We start from the raw sequence: 24,533 nt of genomic DNA on the forward strand, positions 1-24,533 counted from the left end.
GGTACTTAAATTCTCAAATTATTTACACAAAGCAGATAATACTTAGGTAGAAAATCCAAAGATCGGTTCTATTTGCCTTTGGAATGTATTGTGTTTCTGTAACAAATTCACCTATTTATGCTTTCCTTTAGTGAACACTACATGTAGTTTTCTTTACGTCAGCATATGTAAAAAAGGGAAGTATAGTCCAAGCCTCTGCTGACAGGCAAAAACCAGGTGGGTTCAAACTAAAAATAAGATTCTGGGCGGTAAAGGGACGGAGACTGAGAAATGATTAAAAAAGATCTTAGCACAACTCAGGGGAGAAAAAAAAATCACTTAATTTTACCTAAAACAAATTGAAAATCAGGCAAAGACAGCGAACATGTATATTAAGTCACTAATATATTCACCCAGGCATATAGTAAAGCACCAGTAGGAAAAAAGAAAGAAAACTATTCTTTACAATTTAAACTTCTTAAAATCATAGGCCTGCACAAAAGTATGTATCGGGAAGATGGCCGAATAGGAACAGCTCCGGTCTGCAGCTCCGAGCCTGAACGACACAGAAGACAGGTGATTTCTGCATCTCCATTTAAGGTACGGGGTTCATCTCACTAGGGAGTGCCAAACAGTGGGTGCAGGACAGCCAGTGCAGCGCACTGTGCGCGAGCCGAAGCAGGGCTAGGCACTGCCTCACTCGGGAAGCGCAAGGGGTCAGGGAGTTCCCTTTCCTAGTCAAAGAAAGGGGTAACAGACGGCACCTGGAAAATCAGGTCAGTCCCACCCTAATACTGCGCTTTTCCAACGGGCCAGGAAAGCGGCACAGCAGGAGATTGTGTCCCACATCTGGCTTGGAGGGTCCTATGCCCACGGAGTCTCGCTGATTGCTAGCACAGCAGTCTGAGATCAAACTGCAAGGTGGCAGCGAGGCTGGGGGAGGGGCGCCCACCATTGCCCACGCTTGCTTAGGTAAACAAAGCAGCCAGGAAGCTCCAACTGGGTGGAGCCCACCACAGCTCAAGGAGGCCTGCCTGCCTCCATAGGCGCCACCTCTGGGGGCAGGGCACAGACAAACAAAAATTCAGCAGGAACCTCTGCAGACTTAAATGTCCCTGTCTGACTGACAGCTTTGAAGAGAGCAGTGGTTCTCCTAGCACGCAGCTGGAGATCTGAGAACAGACACACTGCCTCCTAAAGGCGGTCCCTCACCCCCGAGCAGCCGAACTGGGAGGCATCCCCCAGTAGGGACAGACTGACACCTCACTCGGCCGGGTACTCCTCTGAGACAAAACTTCCAGAGGAACTATCAGACAGCTGAATTTGTGGTCTCACGAAAATCCGCTGTTCTGCAGCCACCGCTGCTGACACCCAGCCAAACAGGGTCTGGAGTGGACCTCTAGCAAACTCCAACAGACCTGCAGCTGACGGTCCTGTCTGGTAGAAGGAAAACTAACAAACAGAAAGGACATCGACACCAAAAACCCATGTGTGCATCACCATCATCAAAGACCAAAGGTAGATAAAACCACAAAGATGGGGAAAAAACAGAGCAGAAAAACTGGACACTCTAAAAAGCAGAGCACCTCTCCTCCTCCAAAGGAACGCAGTTCCTCACTAGCAACGGAACACAGCTGGACGGAGAATGACTTTGACGAGTTGACAGAAGACGGCTTCAGACGATCAAACTACTCCAAGCTACGGGAGGAAATTCAAAACAATAGCAAAGAAGTTAAAAACTTTGAAAAAAAATTAGACGAATGGATAACTAGAATAACCAATGCAGAGAAGGGCTTAAAGGAGCTGATGGAGCTGAAAGCCAAGTTTCAAGAACTACGTGAAGATTGCAGAAGCCTCGGTAGCCGATGCGATCAACTGGAAGAAAGGGTATCAGTGATGGAAGATGAAACGAATGAAATGAAGTGAGAAGGGAAGTTTAGAGAAAAAAGAATAAAAAGAAACGAACAAAGCCTCCAAGAAATATGGGACTATGTGAAAAGACCAAACCTACGTCTGATTGGTGTACCTGAAAATGACGGGGAGAATGGCACCAAGTTGGAAAACACTCTGCAAGATATTATCCAGGAGAACTTCCCCGATCTAGCAAGGCAGGCCAACATTCAGATTCAGGAAATACAGAGAACGCCACAAAGATACTCCTCAGGAAGAGCAACTCCAAGACACATAATTGTCAGATTCACCAAAGTTGAAATGAAGGAAAAAATGTTAAGGGCAGCCAGAGAGAAAGGTAGGGTTACCCACAAAGGGAAGCCCATCAGACTAACAGCTGATCTCTCGGCAGAAACTCTACAAGCCAGAAGAGAGTGGGGGCCAATATTCAACATTCTTAAACAAAAGAATTTTCAACCCAGAATTTCATATCCAGCCAAACTAAGCTTCATAAGTGAAGGAGAAATAAAATACTTTACAGACAAGCAAATGCTGAGTGATTTTGTCACCACCAGGCCTGCCCTAAAAGAGCTCCTGAAGGAAGCACTAAACATGGAAAGGAACAACCAGTACCAGCCACTGCAAAAACATGCCAAAAAACACATGATTATCTCAATAGATGCAGAAAAGGCCTTTTGACAAAATTCAACAACACTTCATGCTAAAAACTCTCAATAAATTAAGTATTAATGGGACGTATCTTAAAATAATAAGAGCTATCTATGACAAGCCCACAGCCAATATCATACTGAATGGGCAAAAACTGGAAGCATTCCCTTTGAAAACTGGCACAAGACAGGGATGCCCTCTCTCACCACTCCTATTCAACATGGTGCTGGAAGTTCTGGCCAGGGCAATCAGGCAGGAGAACGAAATAAAGGGTATTCAATTAGGAAAAGAGGAAGTCAAATTGTCCCTGTTTGCAGATGACATGATTGTATATCTAGAAAACCCCACTGTCTCAGCCCAAAATCTCCTTAAGCTGATAAGCAACTTCAGCAAAGTCTCAGGATACAAAATCAATGTACAAAAATCACAAGCATTCTTTTACACCAATCACAGACAAACAGAGAGCCAAATCATGAGTGAACTCCCATTCACAATTGCTTCAAAGAGAATAAAATACCTAGGAATCCAACTTACAAGAGACGTGAAGGACCTCTTCAAGGAGAACTACAAACCACTGCTCAAGGAAATAAAAGAGGATACAAACAAATGGAAGAACATTCCATGCTCATGGGTTGGAAGAATCAATATCGTGAAAATGGCCATACTGCCCAAGGTAATTTATAGATTCAATGCCATCCCCATCAAGCTACCAATGACTTTCTTCACAGAACTGGAAAAAACTACTTTAAAGTTCATATGGAACCAAAAAAGAGCCCACATCGCCAAGTCAATCCTAAGCCAAAAGAACAAAGCTGGAGGCATCACGCTACCTGACTTCAAACTATATTACAAGGCTACAGTGACCAAAACAGCATGGTACTAGTACCACAACAGAGACATAGATCAATGGAACAGAACAGAGCCCTCAGAAATGATGCCGCATAGCTACAACTATCTGATCTTTGACAAACCTGACAAAAACAAGAAATGGGGAAAGGATTCCCTATTTAATAAATGGTGCTGGGAAAACTGGCTAGCCATATGTAGAAAGCTGAAACTGGATCCCTTCCTTACACCTTATACAAAAATTAATTCAAGATGGATTAAAGACTTAAATGTTAGACCTAAAACCATTAAAATCCTACAAGAAAACCTAGGCAATACCATTCAGGACATAGGCATGGGCAAGGACTTCATGTCTAAAACACCAAAAGCAATGGCAACAAAAGCCAAAATTGACAAATGGGATCTAATTAAACACAAGAGCTTCTGCACAGCAAAAGAAACTACCATCACAGTGAAGAGACAACTTACAGAATGGGAGAAAATTTTTGCAACCTACTCATCTGACAAAGGGCTAATATCCAGAATCTACAATGAACTCAAACAAATTTACAAGAAAAAAACAAACAACCCCATCAAAAAGTGGGCAAAGGACATGAACAGACACTTCTCAAAAGAAGACATTTATGCAGCCAAAAAACATATGAAAAAATGCTCATCATCACTGGCCATCAGAGAAATGCAAATCAAAACCACAATGAGATACCATCTCACACCAGTTAGAATGGCCATCATTAAAAAGTCAGGAAACAACAGGTGCTGGAGAGGATGTGGAGAAATTGGAACACTTTTACACTGTTGGTGGGACTGTAAACTAGTTCAACCATTGTGGAAGTCAGTGTGGCGATTCCTCAGGGATCTAGAACTAGAAATACCATTTGACCCAGCCATCCCATTACTGGGTATATACCCAAAAGACTATAAATCACGCTGCTATAAAGACACATGCACACGTATGTTTATTGCGGCACTATTCACAATAGCAAAGAGTTGGAACCAACCCAAATGTCCAACAAGGATAGACTGGATTAAGAAAATGTGGCACATATACACCATGGAATACTATGCAGCCATAAAAAATGATGAGTTCATGTCCTTTGTAGGGACATGGATGAAGCTGGAAACCATCATTTTCAGTAAACTATCACAAGGACAAAAAACCAAACACTGCATGTTCTCACTCATAGGTGGGAACTGAACAATGAGAACTCATGGACACAGGAAGGGGAACATCACACTCCGGGGACTGTTGTGGGGTGGGGGGAGGGGGGAGGGACAGCATTAGGAGATATACCTAATGCTAAATGACGAGTTAATGGGTGCAGCAAAACAATATGGCACATGGATACATATGTAACAAACCTGCACATTGTGCACATGTACCCTAAAACCTAAAGTATAATAAAAAAAAAAAAATCATAGGCCTGTAAAATTACTGCTACTATTTCAGTAATTTTATAATAAAGCAGTAAACCTACTGCTTTGAAGGGGGAAAAAGCAATGAAGAGCTTACTATCAAGTTTTCAGTAACATAAAATCAATAATAATATATGAATACCATAAAGAAAGAAAAATTCCTTAAAAGAGCCCAATAATTCCAAAGGCTTAAAAAAAAATTCTCAAAATGAGGGACAAAGAATCAACAGTAAAGATGAAATAAATTATGATGTTATTTCAATGCCAAAGTCTATCCTGAATTTTAAAAAGAATATGTAAGCTATAAAGGGATTTTTTTTAACTGCCTTTTTTTTCTAAGAAACTATAAATTATAATAGTAGAGCTTAATTTTTTTTTTCAATGACTAGTAATGGGAAGGGCAAACAAGAATTAAAGATCTCCTACCCTCAAATCAAACTGCTCACCAAGGAATAACTAGTGCAGGGAAAGACCATAAACATCATAAAGAAAGACATAAACTGTTGTGAACTTGATGATTTGCACAGGTGAAACTTTAAAAACTAACTCTTTTAAGGCACTTAAGAAACATACCACTAAATCTTGATCTTGAAGCAAGTTACAGATTGCTTCATAAAGCATGGGTCTTAAGTCAGACTTGAATTTCACAGAAATCCACTGACCGATGAGCCAAATCACCCTGCGTCGCAATGGCTTATACCTAAACAGGAAAAAAATCATGAAATTAAAATGTTAAATATTTTAAGAGTTCTATTTCTTTTAGTATAATTTATCATTTAAATCTAAAATGTAGTAAGAATGCAATCTGCATTTTTAATATAAAAGCTTAAAAGCAGGCGTGCTGGCTCATGCTTATAATTCCAGCACTTTGGAATGCCAAGGAGGGCAATTCACTTGAGGCCAGGAGTTGAAGACCAGTCTGGGCAACATGGTGAAACCTCATCTCTACTAAAAATACAAAAATTAGCAGGGCGTGGTGGCATGCACCTGTGGTCCCAGCTTCTTGGAAGGCTGAGGCATGAGAATCCCTTGAAACCCAGGAGACAGAGGTTGGCAATAAGCCAAGATTGTGCCACTGCACTCCAGGCTAGGCAAGAGATCAAGATTCTGTCAAAAAAAAAAAAAAAAAAAGCTTAAAGCCTACTTCTAAATGTACCACAGTACAAAATATTAACAATGAAGTCTTGATCTAAATAAATATTATTAAAATTTTTAGTACTTAAAAATTCCTAGGCATATATGTTGTAATCCTGATTGTTTTATCTTAAACAACAGCAACGTAGATATGTTTCATAAAAACCAAATCCATTTATTTTTAGCTCAAGTAACCAAAAACAGTGGCAATGCCCCAAACTCTAAAACTGGAAAGCTCCCCAAAAATAATCATAAAGAAGCTCCTGTATTTAATTTTCTACTCCAATTCTGTTAACACTCTGAAGATTATTTTCAGAACAATGTAAGAAACTTCTAGGCTTATATAAAATATTCATATAAATTTTGTGATTTCAACTAAGCTAATTTTGTAAGAGGTACACAATAACAGAATGTGACTCAGATTACCAAAATAACATATATTAACATTTCCAAAACATTTACAGTAGCACTTATATACATTTCTTTCTCTCATCATCTTCGCTGAAAGAAATCAAAGTTCAGGTAAGGAGAAAATTCATGCAGTTCAAAACATTTGTGTCCAAGATTTTCACTCATGAAGTACCTTCTTGATATTATGTAAATTTTAGTGGCAAGATGATAAATATTTCTGGGTATCAATGAAACACTTTTTTTTTTTCCCAAAAAACTGCAATTTTAAAAGATTATCAAGCACATAGGAAAAAACTGCTCATTAAAGTTGCAAAAACTGGGCCGGGTGCAGTGGCTTACACCTGTAATCCCAGTATTTGGGAGGCTGAGGTGAGCAGATCGCTTGAGCTCAGGAGTTTCAGACCAGCCTGGCCAATATGATAAAATTCTGTCTCTACCAAAACTACAAAAAAATAGCTGGGCATGGTGGCACACATCGTGGTCCCAGCTGCTCAGGAGGCAGAGGTAGGAGGATCACTTGAGGATCACTTCAGCCCGGGAAGCAGAGATTGCAGTGGGCCAACATCATGGCACTGCACTCTAGCCTGGGTGACAAAGTGAGACCCCATCTCAAAACTTAAATAACATAAATAATGTTACAAAAAAAAGTATGTAAGTATTCCCTGCCCCCAAGAAGTTTATAACACACCTAAAGGAATTTAAAAACACAAAGTAGTGTACCAGGACTTTAGAAAAGGAAGAGAAGAAATGGGTAGAGACAGATGGAATCTGAGCAAGTCTTTGAGATAAACAATATTGGAACCAAAGGGTGGGAAAATGTCAAGGGACAGAAACTGTTTGAACCAAGTGACACAGGCAGAAGTAACAACTTGTGTAGAGTGAAGTAAAAGCACCAAAGAACCATTAATTTTGGGACTAAGACCATATTAGACTCTGTTCCAGATAAAGAACATGAAACTCAGAAAGGTGAAATTCCAAACTCATAGACACGACCAAACAGAGGTAAAATTATAGATCACTTTGCTATTCAATGTGTGCATTGCCTGATTTTTCCCAGACCTACTAAGTCAAAACCTAAACTTTAATAAGATAACCAAGTGACTCATATGTACATTAAAGTTTGAGAAACACTGGTCTACATCAGCTTTGTCCATTAGAAATATAATGCAGGCCACATATGTTATTTTAATTTTTTAGTATCCACATTATAAGAGAAAAGAAACGAATAAAATCTTATTCTTTGGGAGGCCAAGGCAGGCAGATCATGAGGTCAGGAGATCGAGACCATCCTGGCTAACACAGTGAAACCCCGTCTCTACTAAAAACAATACAAAAAAATTAGCCAGGCATGGTGGTGGGCACCTGTAGTCCCAGCTACTCGGGAGGCTGAGGCAGGAGAATGGCGTGAACCCAGGAGGCAGAGCTTGCAGTGAGCCGAGATCACGCCACTGCACTCCAGCCTGGGCGACAGAGCAAGACTCCATCTCAAAAAAAAAAAAAAAAAAAAAAAAAAATCGTATTAATATTTTTACATATCCCAATATATCCAAAATATCATTTCAACATGTAATCAATAAATATTTTACATGGCTTTAAATTTTAAATTTAAATCAATTAAAATTGGAAAGTTGTTTCCTCAGTTGCACTAAGCACATTTCAAGTGCTCAATAGCCACAAGTAGGGAGCTTCTGCACTGGACAGTGAAGGTCTTATACTAAATAGCCTCTAGGGTTTAAGGACAACTAAACTGCACATTTGTTTTGCCAATGAAAGCTTTCTCTCCATCAAAGGCTCACTAGCTCCCTGAGACTAAGTCAGAGTCTATTTTATTTAACACCGCCTATAGGACATGGCAAATTCCAAGTGTTAAAAATTATGTTAACTGAATAAATGATTGAATAACTGAAGAGATAAACAGCTACTTACTGGTAAGAATTACTTTTAGAGTATCTCCAGCTCTACAAATTCTGTGGCTCTAAATGTGACCTTCTATGTGCTCATTAGTTTAGTCAACAAATATTAACCATTTATGACTATATGCTAAGTATTCTGATAGGCCCCAGGTATACTGAAGTGAATCAGTAGAAGTGTATCCTTCAAATTAAGAAAAAAGCCCCTTAGAATTTTTAAAAATTCTCCAATTTTAAACTAAGAAATAATTTTATAAACTATGAAAGAGGTTTTTCCTTTCATTTTATGCATTCAATACCTAAAATTTAAGTAAGCAGACAAGTGCTTAAATGTATATAAAACGTAAGAATTGGGCTGGCCGGGTGTGGTGGCATGCGCCTGTAATCCCTGCTACTCAGGAGACTGAGGCACAAGAATCGCTTGGACCCGGGAGGTGGAGGTTGCAGTGAGCTGAGATTGCACCACTGCACTCCAGGCTGGGTGACAGAATGAGACTGTTTCAAAAAAAAAAAAAGAATTGGGCAAATGTGCTATTAAATGTACTAAATTAATTCATTTTGTAATTCCTATTACTAAATGTAATATGAATCTGTACTATTTAATTAGGTACCTCAATTAGAACTTAGAAAGTGTATTCAAATATTTTTGCCATGCTGTCTCTACATCCTACTCTACTGTCTCCCCAGAGACTTGCAGTATGCATTATGTGATCCCAAGACACTCACCTTTCACAGATGTTACTTTGATTAGGCTACTTCTGACACTAGGCATACATCCTGCTAAGTTTCCAACTGTCTTTTTCTTAGGTATAGTTTCTTGAACTCAGAGACCTCCAACCTCCCTCATCTTTGCATAAAGTCCTCCTTTTCTCCTGCAAACTACCTGATATATCAAATACTTCCTGGATGTCAAAATTCTTATTCCTTTCCACATAAGACATTACCTAACTCATACGATTGCATTTTTTAAATTGTAAGCCATTTTAATGCCTTCCTGTCTTCATTAATAAAATAAATAAGGTAAAATAAGTGTATAATAAATATAAAATTTTCTACTTGCCTATTGTGAATGACTTGTAATTCTGGAAGAAGCTGGTTTTTAAACCACTGATCAAAATCAACACTGTCAAAGAGCTCATAAGCAGCTAATCCAACAGCATTATACACTGAGAAGAAAATTTAAGAAAAAAAATTAAAGGTTTCAGATATCAGATCTGTATGAAACATATGTTAATTAAAGGAAACACAATATGTTAATCAGGGAAATTATTTAAGTAGAAATAATTTAAGTAGAAGAAATAATTTAAGTTATTTTAGAAACACTATTTTACTTCATGTTTTTCCTAAATATTCCTTACTACTTTCAAACAGATAATTCAATTCATTCTAAAAAATTTAAGTCCAACTATAAAAATTATAAAATAATGCCTGCTTCTAATATCCATTGAGCCTCAACTCAACCTTTAACCCCAATGTTCCAGTTAAACCAAAATAGTCACAATTCAAATTCTAACTGTGCTTCCTCCTCTTTCCTTCAAGTCTTTGTACTTATTGCTCCATCTCCCTGGAATGCACCACCCTCTTTCCACCACCACCTCCTCGCACGTGTAACTCCTACTTATCCTTGTGTTCTTCCATTACACTTCTTTGGGAATCTTTCCTTAGACACACCAAACTACCTGGTGATCATCACCCACTTTAGCATTAACTATCCTGCATAGCATTATTATAATGCATTATCTGTTTACTTGGTTATCTCCCCAATCAGATTGTTCCGGTATTTTAGTTACTCTTATATCTCAACACCCTCAGCACAAAATCTACCACAAAACAGACTCTCCATCTACTGAATAAATAAATGCTTCTAAATCACTTAAGTTTAACATACCAGCATCTTTGATTAACAGTGCATTCATATCTTCCACATTTGTGGGTCCTAAAAATATATATATATATAGGTATCAGTACAAGCAAATAAAACTAGTTTTTTAAAAAATTTATATTTAAACACAATTTGTTAGTTTCCCAATTCAATTAAGTATAACACATTTCATGGTGTCAAACATGGACACAAGTACAAAGCGAAAGTCTAAGTTTTATGATTATCATTAGAGAACACAGGATTAAAAACCATTATAGCATATTTGAAAAATGTTATGACAAGCAATATTCTAGGAAATATACACCACAAAATGCTAATGTGCTATATACCACAAAATTATTTTTTTTGAGACAAGGTCTTGCTTTGTCACCCAGGCTGGAGTACAGTGGAGTGATCTCAGTTCACTGCAGCCTCAATCTCCTGGGCTCAAATGATCCTCCCACCTCAGCCTTCTGAATAGCTGGGACTACAGGTACTAACCACCAGGCCCAGCTAATTTTCCTAATTTTTGTAGCGACAGGTTTTTGCCATGTTGTCCAGGCTGGTCTGGGACTCCTGGGCTCAAGTGATCTGCCCACCTCAGCCTCCCAAAGTGCTGGAATTACAGGCGTGAGTCACCATGCCTAGCCAACACTCATTCTGACAACATGCTCTTCTCTAGGATACACCACTACACCTGGCATTTTTACAAGGCTTTTACTTACTCACATCCCTATAGGTGAAAATCTCAGGTTCTGTCCTTGAGATCCTCTTTTCTTTTCCCAAGGGTCCTTATATACATGCACTCCAAAAGTATATCTCTATCTCCTACCACTTCTAATGAGGTAACTGTTTCCTTGTCATTAAGGCTCAAAAGTTTAGGATCATCTTTGATCACTTTTCCTTGCCTAGCACATTCAATCAGTTGCCAAAAGTCAATCAAGTAACAATAGTTACTGATTATGCCCAGCACTGGGAATAAGGTATAAACAAAACAGATGTGATCAATGCCCCTAGGACTTACACTCTAGCAGAAAAGACAGAAATCATAAATCAATGTTAGTTAATAGGCAGATAATTAGTTACTTGTGTACAAAGTGCAATCATCAAGTGTCAAAAATTTACATCATCATTTTCTCTCAAATCCATAATCAGTGATTTCCATTCCCATTGCCACCATTCTAAGAGAGGCTAACACTATTTTAACCTTTTATCACTATTTCTCACAACATGCTCCAGATAGACTTTCTGCAAGCAGTATGACTACTGTTTTGCTTTTGCTTCTATTGTATTTGTTACAGGAAAATTTATCATCTTCCAAACTATAATTCAAGGCCTATCTCAAATGCCACTCCTTTGGAAGATAATAAGTTTTAAACTTGTTTTTCTCAAATTCATATTCATTATATGACCCAGGAAACAGCACAGTATGCATTGTAGGCCCTCAGACTATTTCTTAACTAAACGTTAAATAGATTAACTCAAAGTTAATCACAAAATATGCCTTACCTTGAAGTGTTTGCATCATTTCTAGAAGTACAGGAGTAAGAGTCTGATTATATTCATGGAATATATCTATAAATAATACTTCGGTGCATGGCTGGAGAGGGAAAAATACAAATTTCTCATCAAAACAGTTGCATACTATATTGACTAATTCTTTAATAAAGCAAATACTTAATGTTAAAATTCTAAAACTTTGAAAATGTTTCCAACTTTTGATTTGTTTAAAAAAAAAAAAAGTAAGGTTACCACTTTTCTGTAACCAACACAAAGGAAAACAAAATCGAATTATAATAAGAGGAAGTTGATTTCTTTATTTCAATCATTTGTCATTATGCATTCAAAAACTTAAAACTATGGCAAGCAAAGTGTACATTTTAAATTAATCATACCTTAAATTTAAAAAGCATTCTGTAGCCACCCATTTATAGTTCAGTACTATAAATGGCTGACTATCCCAAGATTTTTTTTTTTTTTTTTTTTGAGACACAGTCTCACTCTATCACCAGGCTGGAGTGCAGGGACACGATTTCGGCTCACTGCAACCTCCACCTCCCAGGTTCAAGCGATTCCCCTGCTCCAGCCTCCCGAGTAGCTATTATGTATTTTCTTAGCAATGATGTAATAAGCAAAAACAGGAATTCCAATTTGCCAAATAAAGTAGCCTTTCTCTTAACAAACACAAGCGGTAACAGAAATTAGCATTAACTACATTTTAAAAAATGATTCATTTGGTTCTTAAAAGTACTGAATCATTTCACATTGCATGCTGCTATTAAAACATCTAACCCCATAAATATGTACACCTACTATGTACCCACAAAAAAATTTAAATAATTTTTTTATTTAAATTTAAAAAAAGAATTTAATCACTAGATCGTTCACAATATTTAAATTTTTTAATTAAATTTTTAAGGTATTGTGTGGTGTTTTAAAAGGAACATTACAGATATACACACTGAAATATGGTCAGAGGATGTGTCATCTCAGGTAACCATCAACATTGGGAGATGTTTACAGGAAGCTAAAGTAGCCATGAGTTGATAACTAATAAACTAGCTTATCATGAAGGGCTCATTATATTATTCTATTTTTTAATATGTTTAAACTTCTCCATAAAAGAAACTTTTAAAAATTAAAGGAATGAAATTTTTTAAAGTTTTAAAATCACCAGTAATCTCTCTGGTTAACAACTGTAAGTTTATGAGTCTAAAAACATTAAAGATAACATTTTTAGAAAACAAATAGCAAATTATGTAAATTATGTAAGCGCAAATCTTAAAAAGACCAGCTCAAACATCACATCTGGTAATGGCAAAACATTTGTCATATTAATAAATGTGTTGTAAAAGTATCCTATAACTAAAAGCAACGGGCTAGTCTCTGAGAATCACACGAAGTGGTAAGAGAAATAACATACCAAAAGAAACTTTACTAATGAAATACATAGAAGGAAAAAATTCTAGCTTAAGAATGGCAGCTTTCACTTTGACATACATTTTCTATTTGTGCAATGACAATTATTTCCCAAGCAATGTACTAAAAGATGAAGAAAAAATTCGTTTTCCAACCCCAAGTTAAACAAAAGAAAAGGCTGGGCGCAGTGGCTCACGCCTGTAATCCCAGCACTTAGGGAGACCGAGGCAGGTGGATCACGAGGTCAGGAGATCGAGACCATCCTCGCTAACAAGGTGAAACCCCGTCTCTACTAAATAAACAAAAAATTAGCCAGGCAGTGGCCGGTGCCTGTATTCCCAGCTACTCAGGAGGCTGAGGCAGGAGAATGGCGTGAACCCAGGGGGCGGAGCTTGCAGTGAGCCGAGATGCACCACTGCACTCCACCCTGGGTGACGGAGCGAGACTCCGTCTCAAAAAAAAGAAAGAAACTCAGATTAAACGTCATAATTTAACATGAATAAAGTTCTTAGTTTCTTATAAACAGTTTCTTATCTGTCTAACTTAATGTTGGGAATCTTTAATTTTTCTTTTTTTTTTTTTAAGAGACAGGGTTTTGCTTTGTAATCCAGGCTGGAATGCAGTGGCATGATCATGGCACACTGCAGCCTCAATCTCCTAGGCTCAAACAATCCTCCTGCCTCAGACTCCTGAAGAGTTGGGACTACAGGTATGCGCCACCACTCTGATCTAATTTTTTTTTCCTTTTTTTACTTTTTGCAGAGACAGGGTGTCACTATGTTTACCAGGCGGTCTTGAATTTCTGGCCTCAAGCGATCCTCCCACCTTGGCTTCCCAAAGTGCTAGGATTAAAGTGTGAGCCACCATGCCCAGCAAATGTTTGGAATCTTTAAGAGTGTCATTCTCTACTAAGAGCTTTAGAAGGATTAAGCTTTCCCCTATCAATTTTTCTTGCAATTAATACTTACCCTCAAACTATATTTCCAAGAATCTCCTCCTGTTTCTTCCACTGCTGCAATTAAAAATATGTAATAATGACATTTTCAACATCTTGGTTTAGAAAACAAAGATTTGAATAACATCAGTATAATATTTCTGTGAACTGTTTTACACATAACATTAAGAGCAAATCCTTGGGAACACAGGCCTTACACAGATTTTGTTACTATATGCTACGGATCACAGCTGTGTATCTCACAGTCGTCTATTAAGTGCTTACTATATCCATAAGCATTCTCATTTTCGATAAAAACTCTTTATGGAAAAAAGCTCAAAGTAGTTGTCATTTCCAGGGTATCTGCTATCACCTGATCCAATATCACTAGAATTCTGAGAATCATTTCATTTCAATACAGTAATCATGTTTCACTAGGTACAATAATTACTCACACTCTCCATTAATTTCTTGCATTTAAAGAAAAATACTTCAGGGCTCTTAAAAATTTAGGGACTCAATGCTTCATGTTACAATATTGTATGTACTGTATAAAGAAAGCAAATTGAAAAAAGATGTTTCAGAAAAAAGCAAAAAAAAAAAAACAAGAAAAGACATGTTGTACAGTACAATCCTGTATTAAAACTAAAATTACTTTTAAAAACCAAAAGCATGGTGAAGATAAGTATTACAAAAACTTTTGGGCACTCTTAAAATATTAGGAAACATGTGTAACTACACAAGGGCATGCAACCAAAGCGAAAACGGAGGCTAAAATCTAGCCTATGTCCCACCATAGCTTAAGTAATTCACATACAAGTACTTTATTAGACACATGATTTCTTGATTTTCTATAGCAAGGGTCCCAATAGACTTATTCTACTTATCTATCTAGTACTAAAATTCAAACAGATATAAAGATGTCCTGTCCAAAACAAAAAAAAAAAATCTATTCATCAAAAACCTCCAAATTTCTTTGCAAGAATTTCTACAAATAAAAAATAATATGGAATGAATCACAAAATAGAAACTGACCTGATAAGAGAGAGTTAATTTTATACTTTTGTTTGAAACTACATGATATATTTGTAAAGGAATCTAAAAACTAAAAAGGTCTTTTCCTGGACAAAATTCTACATCATATTTGCATAAGTCATTCATTTTCTGCTTCTCAATTTGTTCTAATGGATAACAACGAAAGAGTAAGTTAATTTTTAAAAACCAAGATTTCCAGGTCAAAAGTGCTGTATGAAAATACAATATTATACCTATCAATCAAACAGATATTTATAGAAAGGGGAGAAAAGTCATGCTAACACTAAAAAATTAATTCTTACTAAAGCCTTCTGGGTCTTCTTCCCACATTGTCAGTTCTTCTTCAGTTAACAGAAAATAATGAGAGACTAATCTTCTACATATCTCAGTCAAAGTAGGATATGTGAAGAATGCCATCTTAATCTTATGGGCTTCAAGAGTTTCAGGGCTGCTATCTAGAAAAATGAAATTTCCAAGTTAATTGTATAGCCAAACATTGTAGCTACATTGGATTATGTAACTTAATAAATAAAAAATACACTCTCAGGGAAAAAGTTACACTTATGTATAAATTTTCATTTTTATTATAAACAAATCTCAAAGATACTCTTTCCATACAACACACCCACATCAATCTTGCCTCTGGCATTACAGCTTATATATTACCATGCAATACTATCACGGCATACTGAAATAACTTCCTCATAATGTAGAGGGTGTGGGGGGGTGTATGCATGTGTTTCTCTCTCCCCCACCAACAAGACTTCTTCATTCATCTTGGCACACACGCATACTAATGAATTTCAAATAATATAACAACTTAACCTGTCTAGAAACAATCACACTTTATATAAAGTCAGAGAAAGCTTTTATTTGTTCAAATGAATACACTCTACAATATGAGCTACAGTGATAACTATAGTACCTAATTCTTAAAGTCTCTAAGCTTCAACCAATTTGTGCTACAAAAAATGGCTTATTAAATGCACTATGTTGTTTTTAAAAGCTAGTATAAACATACTAAAGCCTATAATCCTTGTATCTTTTTCATGTCCCAGCAACAATTTATTTTTCAGGCTAAAATAACATTTTTTAAAAAGTTTATAATTATAGCAATTATATCACACTTAAGATTAAAATAATTGTTTTAAACGGCCAATAAAGCAATTACCTTCAAAATTTTTGGATGGCTTATAAGCATAATTTTTGACAATCATCTTAATAAGATTCATACATTGGACAATGAATCGTTCAAATGTAACGCCTTCACCAACTTCTGTAAAAACATAGCTTACAGAAAATTCCAGTGATCTCTGAATTAGAGGAGTAAATGAAAAGGGATGCTGATCCAAGAAGTCCAAAAGCTGTAAAAAAAATAAATAAATAAATAAAAATTAAAATGTATTTTCCCCAAATTCATATTGGAATATAATCACTCCAATTATAACTTTACTAATAATCATTTAGCAGTTTGAACCTTAGTGTGGAGTCTATGTTCACTCAGTTTTACATGTATCATAACTCTTCTTGAGGAACGTCATATAATGAGGATTATGTTAGATTATATCTGATAATAAGAACTTTCTATTATTTCCAGTACAGAAACCAAAACAGACCCAATTCATACCTAATTTTGTAACAATGGGTAAATATGATACCATATGCTTAAATATACAATAGACCTTTAAAAGTAACAGACTAAGGTAAAGAATTTAAATATTATCTTCCCTTTCCCATATGAATTATATTTTAATGTATCAAATAGCTGAGGAGGGAGATGTCTTCTTTATAGAAGAATTTCAGCTAATAAATGCAAAAGGAATAACAGAATTAGAATGCCATCATTTTGTAACTCCTGATCAAATAATGGATCTAGGCAAATGATGATCAACAGCTGTTAAAATAAGAGAAAAGCTGCTGAGGAAATTTGATAGATCACTCATCAATCTTAGCCACAGAAAAAGAAACCAATGAGAACAAAGACACAACGTACCAGAATCTCTGGGACACATTTAAAGCAGTGTGTAGAGGGAAATTTATAGCACTAAATGCCCACAAGAGAAAGCAGGAAAGATCTAAAATCGACACCCTCACATTACAATTAAAAGAACTAGAGAAGGAAGAGCAAACACATGCCAAAGCTAGCAGAAGGCAAGAAATAACTAAGATCAGAGCAGAACTGAAGGAGACAGAGACACAAAAAAACCTTTCAAAAAACAGATGAATCCAGGAGCTGGTTTTTTTTTTGAAAAGATCAACAAAAGTGATAGACTGCTAGGAAGACTAATAAAGAAGAAAAGAGAGAAGAATCAAACAGACACAATAAAAATGATAAGAGTATCACCACCAATCCCACAGAAATACTAACATCAGAGAACACTGTAAACACTTCTACGCATATAAACTAGAAAATCTACAAGAAATGGATAAATTCCTGGACACATACACCCTCCCAAGATTAAACCAGGAAGAAGTTGAATCTCTGAATAGACCAATTTCAGGCTCTGAAATTGAGGCAATAATCAACAGCCCACCAACCAAAAAAAGTCCCGGACCAGACAGATTCACAGCTGAATTCTACCAGAGGTACAAAGAGAAGCTGGTACCATTCCTTCTGAAACTATTCCAATCAACAGAAAAAGATTCCCTAAATCCTTTTATGAGGCCAGCATCATCTTGATACCAAAGCCTCGCAGAGATACAACAAAAAAAAGAGAATTTTAGACCAATATCCCTGATGAACATCAATGCAAAAATCCTCAATAAAATACTGGCAAACAAACCAAATCCAGCAGCACATCAAAAAGCTTATCCACCATGATCAAGTTGGCTTCATTCCTGGGATGCAAGGCTGGTTCAACATATGCAAATCAATAAACGTAATCCATCACATAAACAGACCCAAAGATAAAAACCACATGATTATCTCAATAGATGCAGAAAAGGCCTTTGACAAAATTCAACAGCCCTTCATCCTAAAAACTCTCAATAAACTAGGTACTGATGGAACGTATCTCAAAATAATAAGAACTATTTATGACAAACTCACAACCAATATACTGAATGGGCAAAAACTGGAAGCATTCTCTTTGAAAACCGGCACAAGACAGGGATACCCTCTCTCAGCACTCCTATTCAACATAGTGTTGGAAGTTCTGGCCAGGGCAATCAGGCAAGAGAATGAAATAAATGGTATTCAATTAGGAAAAGAGGAAGTCAGCCAGGCGCGGTGGCTCATGCCTGTAATCCCATTTCTTTCGGAGGCCAAGGCAGGCGGATCACAAGATCAGGAGATAGAGACCATCCTGGCTAACATGGTGAAACCCTGTCTCTACTAAAAATACAAAAAAAAATTAGCCGGACATGGTGGCGGGTACCTGTAGTCCCAGCTACTCAGGAGGCTGAGGCAGGAGAATGGCGTGAACCCGGGAGGCAGAGCTTGCAGTGACCCAAGATCACGCCACTGTACTCCAACCTGGGCGACAGAGCAAGACTCTGTCTCCAAAAAAAAAAAAAAAAAAAAAGTTAAAGAGGAAGTTAAATGTCCCTGTTTGCAGATGACATGATTGTACATTTAGAAAACCCCATCATCTCAGCCTAAAATCTCCTTAAGCTGATAAGCAACTTCAGCAAAGTCTCAGGATACAAAATTAATGTGCAAAAATCACAAGCATTCCTACATATCAATAATAGACAAACAGCCAAATCATAAGTGAACTCCCATTCACAACTGCTACAAAGAGAATAAAATACCTAGAATCCAACTTACAAGGGATGTGAAGGACTTCTTCAAGGAGAACTACAAACCACTGCTCAACAAAATAAGAGGACACAAACAAATAGAAGAACATTCCATGCTCGTGGATAGAAAGAATGAATATTGTGAAAATGGCCATACTGCTCAAGGTAATTTATAGATTCAATGCCATCTCCATCAAGCTACCAATGACTTTCTTCACAGAATTGGAAAAAAACTACTTTAAAGTTCATATGGAACCAAAAAAGAGCCCGCATTGCCAAGACAGTCCTAAGCCAAAAAGAACAAAGCTGGAGGCATCATACTACCTGACTTCGAACTATACTACAAGACTACAGTAACCAAAACAGCATGGTACTGGTACCAAAACAGAGATATAGACCAATGGAACAGAACAGAGGCCTCAGAAATAACACTACACATCTACAACCATCTGATCTTTGACAAACCTGACAAAAACAAGAAATGGGGAAAGGATTCCTATTGAATAAATGGTGCTGGGAAAACTGGCTAGCCATATGTAGAAAGCTGAAACTGGATCCCTTCCTTACACCTTACGCAAAAATTAATTCAAGATGGATTAAAGACTTAAATGTTAGACCTAAAACCATAAAAACCCTAAAGAAAACCTAGGCAATACCATTCAGGACATAGGTATGGGCAAAGACTTCATGACTAAAACACCAAAAGCAATGGCAACAAAAGCCAAAATTGACAAATGGGATCTAATTAAATTAAAGAGCTTCTGCACAGCAAAAGAAAACTACCATCAGAGTGAACAGGCAACCTACAGAATGGGAGACAATTATTGCAATCTACCCATCTGACAAAGGGCTAATATCCAGAATCTACAAACAACTTAAACAAATTCACAAGAAAAAATCAAACAACCCTATCAAAAAGTGGGCAAAGGATATGAACACACACTTCTCAAAAGAAGACATTTATGCAGCCAACAGACACATGACAAAATGCTCATCATCACTGGTCATCAGAGAAATGCAAATCAAAACCACAATGAGATACCATCTCACACCAGTTAGAATAGTGATCATTAAAAAGGAAACAACAGGTGCTGGAGAGGATGTGGAGAAATAGGAACACTTTTACACTGTTGGGGGGACTGTAAACTGGTTCAACCATTGTGGAAGACAGTGTGGCGATTCCTCAAGGATCTAGAACTAGAAATACCATTTGACCCAGCCATCTCACTACTGGGTATATACCCAAAGGATTATAAATCATGCTACTATAAAGACACAGGCACACGTATGTTTATTGAGGTGCTATTCACAATAGCAAAGACTTGGAACCAACCCAAATGTCCATCAACGATAGACTGGATTAAGAAAATGTGGCACATATATACCATGGAATACTATGCAGCCATAAACAAGGATGAGTTCATATCCTTTTGTAGAGACATGGATGAAGCTGGAAACCATCCTTCTGAGCAAACTATCGCAAGGACAGAAAACCAAACACCGCATGTTCTCACTCATAGGTGGGAATCGAACAATGAGAACACTTGGACACAGGGTGAGGAACATCACACACCAGGGCCTGTCGTGGGGTGGTGGAATGGAGGAGGGATAGCATTAGGAGAAATACCTAATGTAAATAACGAGTTAATTGGTGCAGCCAATCAACATGGCACAATTATACATACGTAACATGAAATTGCAGGCCGGGCGCGGTGGCTCACGCTTGTAATCCCAGCACTTTGGGAGGCTGAGGTGGGCGGATCACGAGGTCAGGAGATCGAGACCACGGTGAAACCCCGTCTCTACTAAAAATACAAAAAATTAGCCAGGCGTGGTGGCGGGCGCCTGTAGTCCCAGCTACTCGGGGGGCTGAGGCAGGAGAATGGAGTGAACCCAGGAGGCGGAGCTTGCAGTGAGCCGAGATTGCACCACTGCACTCCAGCCTGGGTGACAGAGCGAGACTCCGTCTCAAAAAAAAAAAAAAAAAAAAAGAAATTGCTTCCAACGTGTTATATAAAGTAGAATAAATTACAGATACCATCTATCCATGTCACTACCTTAAAAAAGAGTGGAAAGAACTGAAAAATCTCACAGCTAAATAAATGTGTTTTCTAAAACAGATCATCTAAATAATGCTTTTTAAATTTTACTTATGTAACTGATATACTGAGTAGGGACTGTGAGGCAGCAGAGCTGCAGGCAAGTGTCAGTGATATATACTGTATAGTTCTCTTTGACTAGGCACATCATCCGTTTTACTTTGCTTTGTGTTTTTTTTTAACAGAGAATCTTAGTCAATTTTATAATGTATCTTGGAAGATTAGGTGAACTTTTGTTTGAGGCTACTTCGAACAAGAGAAACAGAGACAAATGAAACTAAAGGTAATTACTACCTAAAACACAAAAGATAAAAAACAGCTCATTTCTGCTCCTTTACTCTCCTCCCAGGGAATAAGCAACCGCTACCCTATTATCGAATCTTTAATTAAAAAGGGAAATAGATTACAGATTTAGGTATTCCCACCTGTCTTCAAGTACCTATTTTAGTGCAAGCAGTCCCCAAGGTAGGTCTTTCTAACTGCTGTAACCCAATTCTTTGCACTTCTCCTAATCCTTCAAGCCCAAAATTTCATAAAAATTAATGTTTTATAAAATGTAATTATACACACTGCCTACCACAGTGCACCCCTTATAATTCCACTCAAAAGATGCTTAGTATGGACGAAGATAGTCTGATGGTCATTCTGAATATACTGACTTCCTGTCTGCTACATTTGATCTACTTCTAGCTGAACTGCACTGCTATCTTCTTTATCTCCACTTTCTCCAGTGGGTCAAAGAATAATGAGCTTTAGAGGAATCAAATACTCTAATATTTATTAGAATTTATTTTTCATGTACCAAGGTGACTTACACTATGACACATGGTATATAAATTTAATTATTATATGCATTCTAAAGTACATATAAAAGCAATTTTTAGCTTTCCTATAAGGAGTCAGAACGTAGGTTTCCTTATACTAAAGTGAAAATGTATGGTTATAAAAACATCACTTTCCTTTCTAAATTTGAATTATGTGTATTATATTTGAGAAAACAAGTTTTTAAAAAACTTACCACTTTAGTAAAAAGAATGATGGTCTTTTCCAGTCTATCTCTACACACATTATCTGTACCTATACTTCTACCTGTTAAAAATACATTTCAAATATTAGAAGTTAATAAGTTCACAACCAAGACAACATCAAAATTTTTATAAAAATAATATTGCTGGTTTTATTTTTGCATATTTTGCATTATGAATTCATTATTTAAAAAGCAATACCAAGATTTACACTGAGTAACAGACACAGTAGCCCTCTGTGCCATATTATACAAAATTAACCCCAATATATGAACTGAACTCACTTTTATAGTAAAAGAATAGTCGTTTTAGCAATGAATCATGGATAACATTTAAAAACTAAATGTCATAGTTGAAGTATTTTTCAAGTAACATACATGTGTAAAATAAAGCAGTCAAGGAGTAACATACTCATTATCATTTTTCCTGTATCTTCTGACAGATTTATTCTGATAATTTCCCTGGCGTGATTTTTTTTTGTACATTCAGAACAATGTCCACCAGCTTATCAGCTACTCTGCTCTCTAATAATACTCTTCATATTCTGTTTGTTCATTTGTCTTATTCTCTCCTGGAAGGGCTTGTATTCTTCCTTCTGCTATGCCCACAAGGATGGCCAGAGAAAAATGACTATTTTTAGAAAACGTAGTAACACAATATGAACATTCTTATTCATCTTTGCATGCATAGTACCCAGAACAGTGTCTGCCAACAGGCTCAACAATGTTTTACTAAATTGAAACTGACTAACATAAAACAATCAGTAGCTCCTTAAAAGTGAGTAGACTAAGATATCTTCTCAGGATAGCAAATCCCCAAACACACACACACACACACACACACACACTCTTATGTGTGCACACACGTGTATGTCCAAATAAAGGTGCTTACAATCACATGGAAGAAGATAACAAACAGACCACCAGTAAAATATAACACAAATATAAATGCTATAGTCTCTCGTGTGGGGTAGTGAATAACAAAGGATGCTAAAGATAAGCCAGTGGAGGTTAATGAACAAGGGATTTACAAAATGAAACTGTAGTTAAGGAAAGTTGTATCACAGTGACATGCAACAAATACTAAAAGCGAAAGAGTCTACAAGAAGTCTAAACAGGATTTGGCATATAGTCTATAGATAATATTTGTTAAACATATGACTGTTGTGAACGTCTGTCTGGAAAGGGGTAGCCGCAGTAGAAACAGAGAAAGAGGAATGAACACAAAATAGATTTTTTTTTTTCTTGAGACAGGGTTGGTTCTGTCACCCAGGTTAAAGTGTAGTGATGAGATCACTGCTCACTGCAGCCTCAACCTCTCAGGCTCAATCAATCCTTCCTTAGTAGCTGGAACTACAGGCACGTGCCACCATGCCTGGCTAACTTTTTAACACTTTTTGTAGAGACAGGGTTTTGTCATGTTGCCCAGGCTGGTCTCCAACTCCTGGGCTCAAGCAATTCATTCGCCTAGGCCTCCCAAAGTGCTGGGGTTACAGGCATGAGTCACCACGCCTGGCCTCAGGGAAATCTTTTTTTAAAAATCTATTTTGGCCAGGCAAGGTGGCTCATACCTGTAATTCCAACACTTTGGGAGACAAAGGTGGGCGGATCGCTTTAGCCCAGGAGCTTGAGACCAGCCTGGCAACAAGGCAAATTCCTCTACACTCCTTACCAGTAGAGTAGTCCCCTCTTAGTTTTGCTTTCCTCAGTATCAGGTGTCTGTGGTCAATCACAATCCAAAAATATTACATAGAAAATTCCAGAAATAAACAATTCTTAAGTTTTCAATTGTGCACCATTCTGAGTATGGTGATAAATCTCAAGCTGGCCCACTCCGTCCTGCCCCAGATGAGAATCCTCCCTTTGTCCAGCAAATACCGGCTATATACACTACCTGCCTGTTAATCACTTAGTAGCCATTTTGGATACTAGCTCAAAAAAGCACAGTACACAAAGGGTTTGGTACTATCTGTGGTTTCAGGCATCCGCTGTAGGTCTTGGTTCTTAGTCCAAGGTGGGACTTCTGTATATGAGACAAAAGCTAAGCTTCTAACTTCAGAAAGTTGATACAAAATACTCATTTTAGCTACATATAGGATCTCTGCAGCTATCAAGTGCTCACTCAGGGGGCAAATGGACAAGACACTTTCTCCAGATTTATAAGTGTGCAACAGAAGCTATTAATGAATAAGCATCTATTAATCCCTCATTAATCCTAGCTATTAATGAATGAATATGCTATTAATGAATAAAAATTCTACAGTAAAAAGGACTGCAACGAAAGTACTTACTGCATTCCAGAAACTGTTTTAGACGTTCAAATATTCCATGTAAAAAACCCTAGAAAAGAATATTATTTTAAATATCTCAATTTATTGTTATAAACATTTACCTTGTATCTTTTTCAGGGATACTAAAACAAATCTATCACATCACTTAAAAAAATCAGCCGAAGAAAAATAAGTTAAAATTAGTTAAGCAAAAAACAATTCACTATTATAAACAAGTCATCCACAGGAAAATAACTATAGTATTTCATCTCTTCAATATCTCATTTAGTTACATAAATCACTTTGCAATAAATAAAAAATTACTTTCTAAGCATCCTGTTTCACTAAACACTCTCTATTCTCCTTACTGCTTTAATTTTTCTTCACAGGCTTTAAAT

At 37.0% G+C, this 24,533-nt stretch overlaps 1 protein-coding gene across 5 annotated transcripts in view; it reads right to left on the reverse strand.

Moving 5' to 3' along the window:
* IPO11 (importin 11) overlaps positions 1-24,533 on the reverse strand; it is a 229,948-nt gene that overhangs the window by 131,495 nt on the left and 73,920 nt on the right. For all 5 annotated transcript variants that reach the window (XM_063623275.1, XM_063623274.1, XM_055253888.2 and 2 more), the window contains exons 8-16: positions 24,157-24,205; positions 21,860-21,930; positions 16,173-16,365; positions 15,304-15,456; positions 14,001-14,044; positions 11,623-11,713; positions 10,141-10,188; positions 9,313-9,418; positions 5,371-5,497 (exon numbers count right to left, since the gene is read on the reverse strand). In XM_063623275.1, the coding sequence (XP_063479345.1) occupies positions 5,371-5,497; positions 9,313-9,418; positions 10,141-10,188; positions 11,623-11,713; positions 14,001-14,044; positions 15,304-15,456; positions 16,173-16,365; positions 21,860-21,930; positions 24,157-24,205 (882 nt within the window). The remainder of the gene's footprint in view (positions 1-5,370; positions 5,498-9,312; positions 9,419-10,140; positions 10,189-11,622; positions 11,714-14,000; positions 14,045-15,303; positions 15,457-16,172; positions 16,366-21,859; positions 21,931-24,156; positions 24,206-24,533) is intronic.

This window comes from Symphalangus syndactylus, chromosome 18, assembly GCF_028878055.3.
Source record: "Symphalangus syndactylus isolate Jambi chromosome 18, NHGRI_mSymSyn1-v2.1_pri, whole genome shotgun sequence".
Classification (NCBI taxonomy): Eukaryota; Metazoa; Chordata; class Mammalia; order Primates; family Hylobatidae; genus Symphalangus; species Symphalangus syndactylus.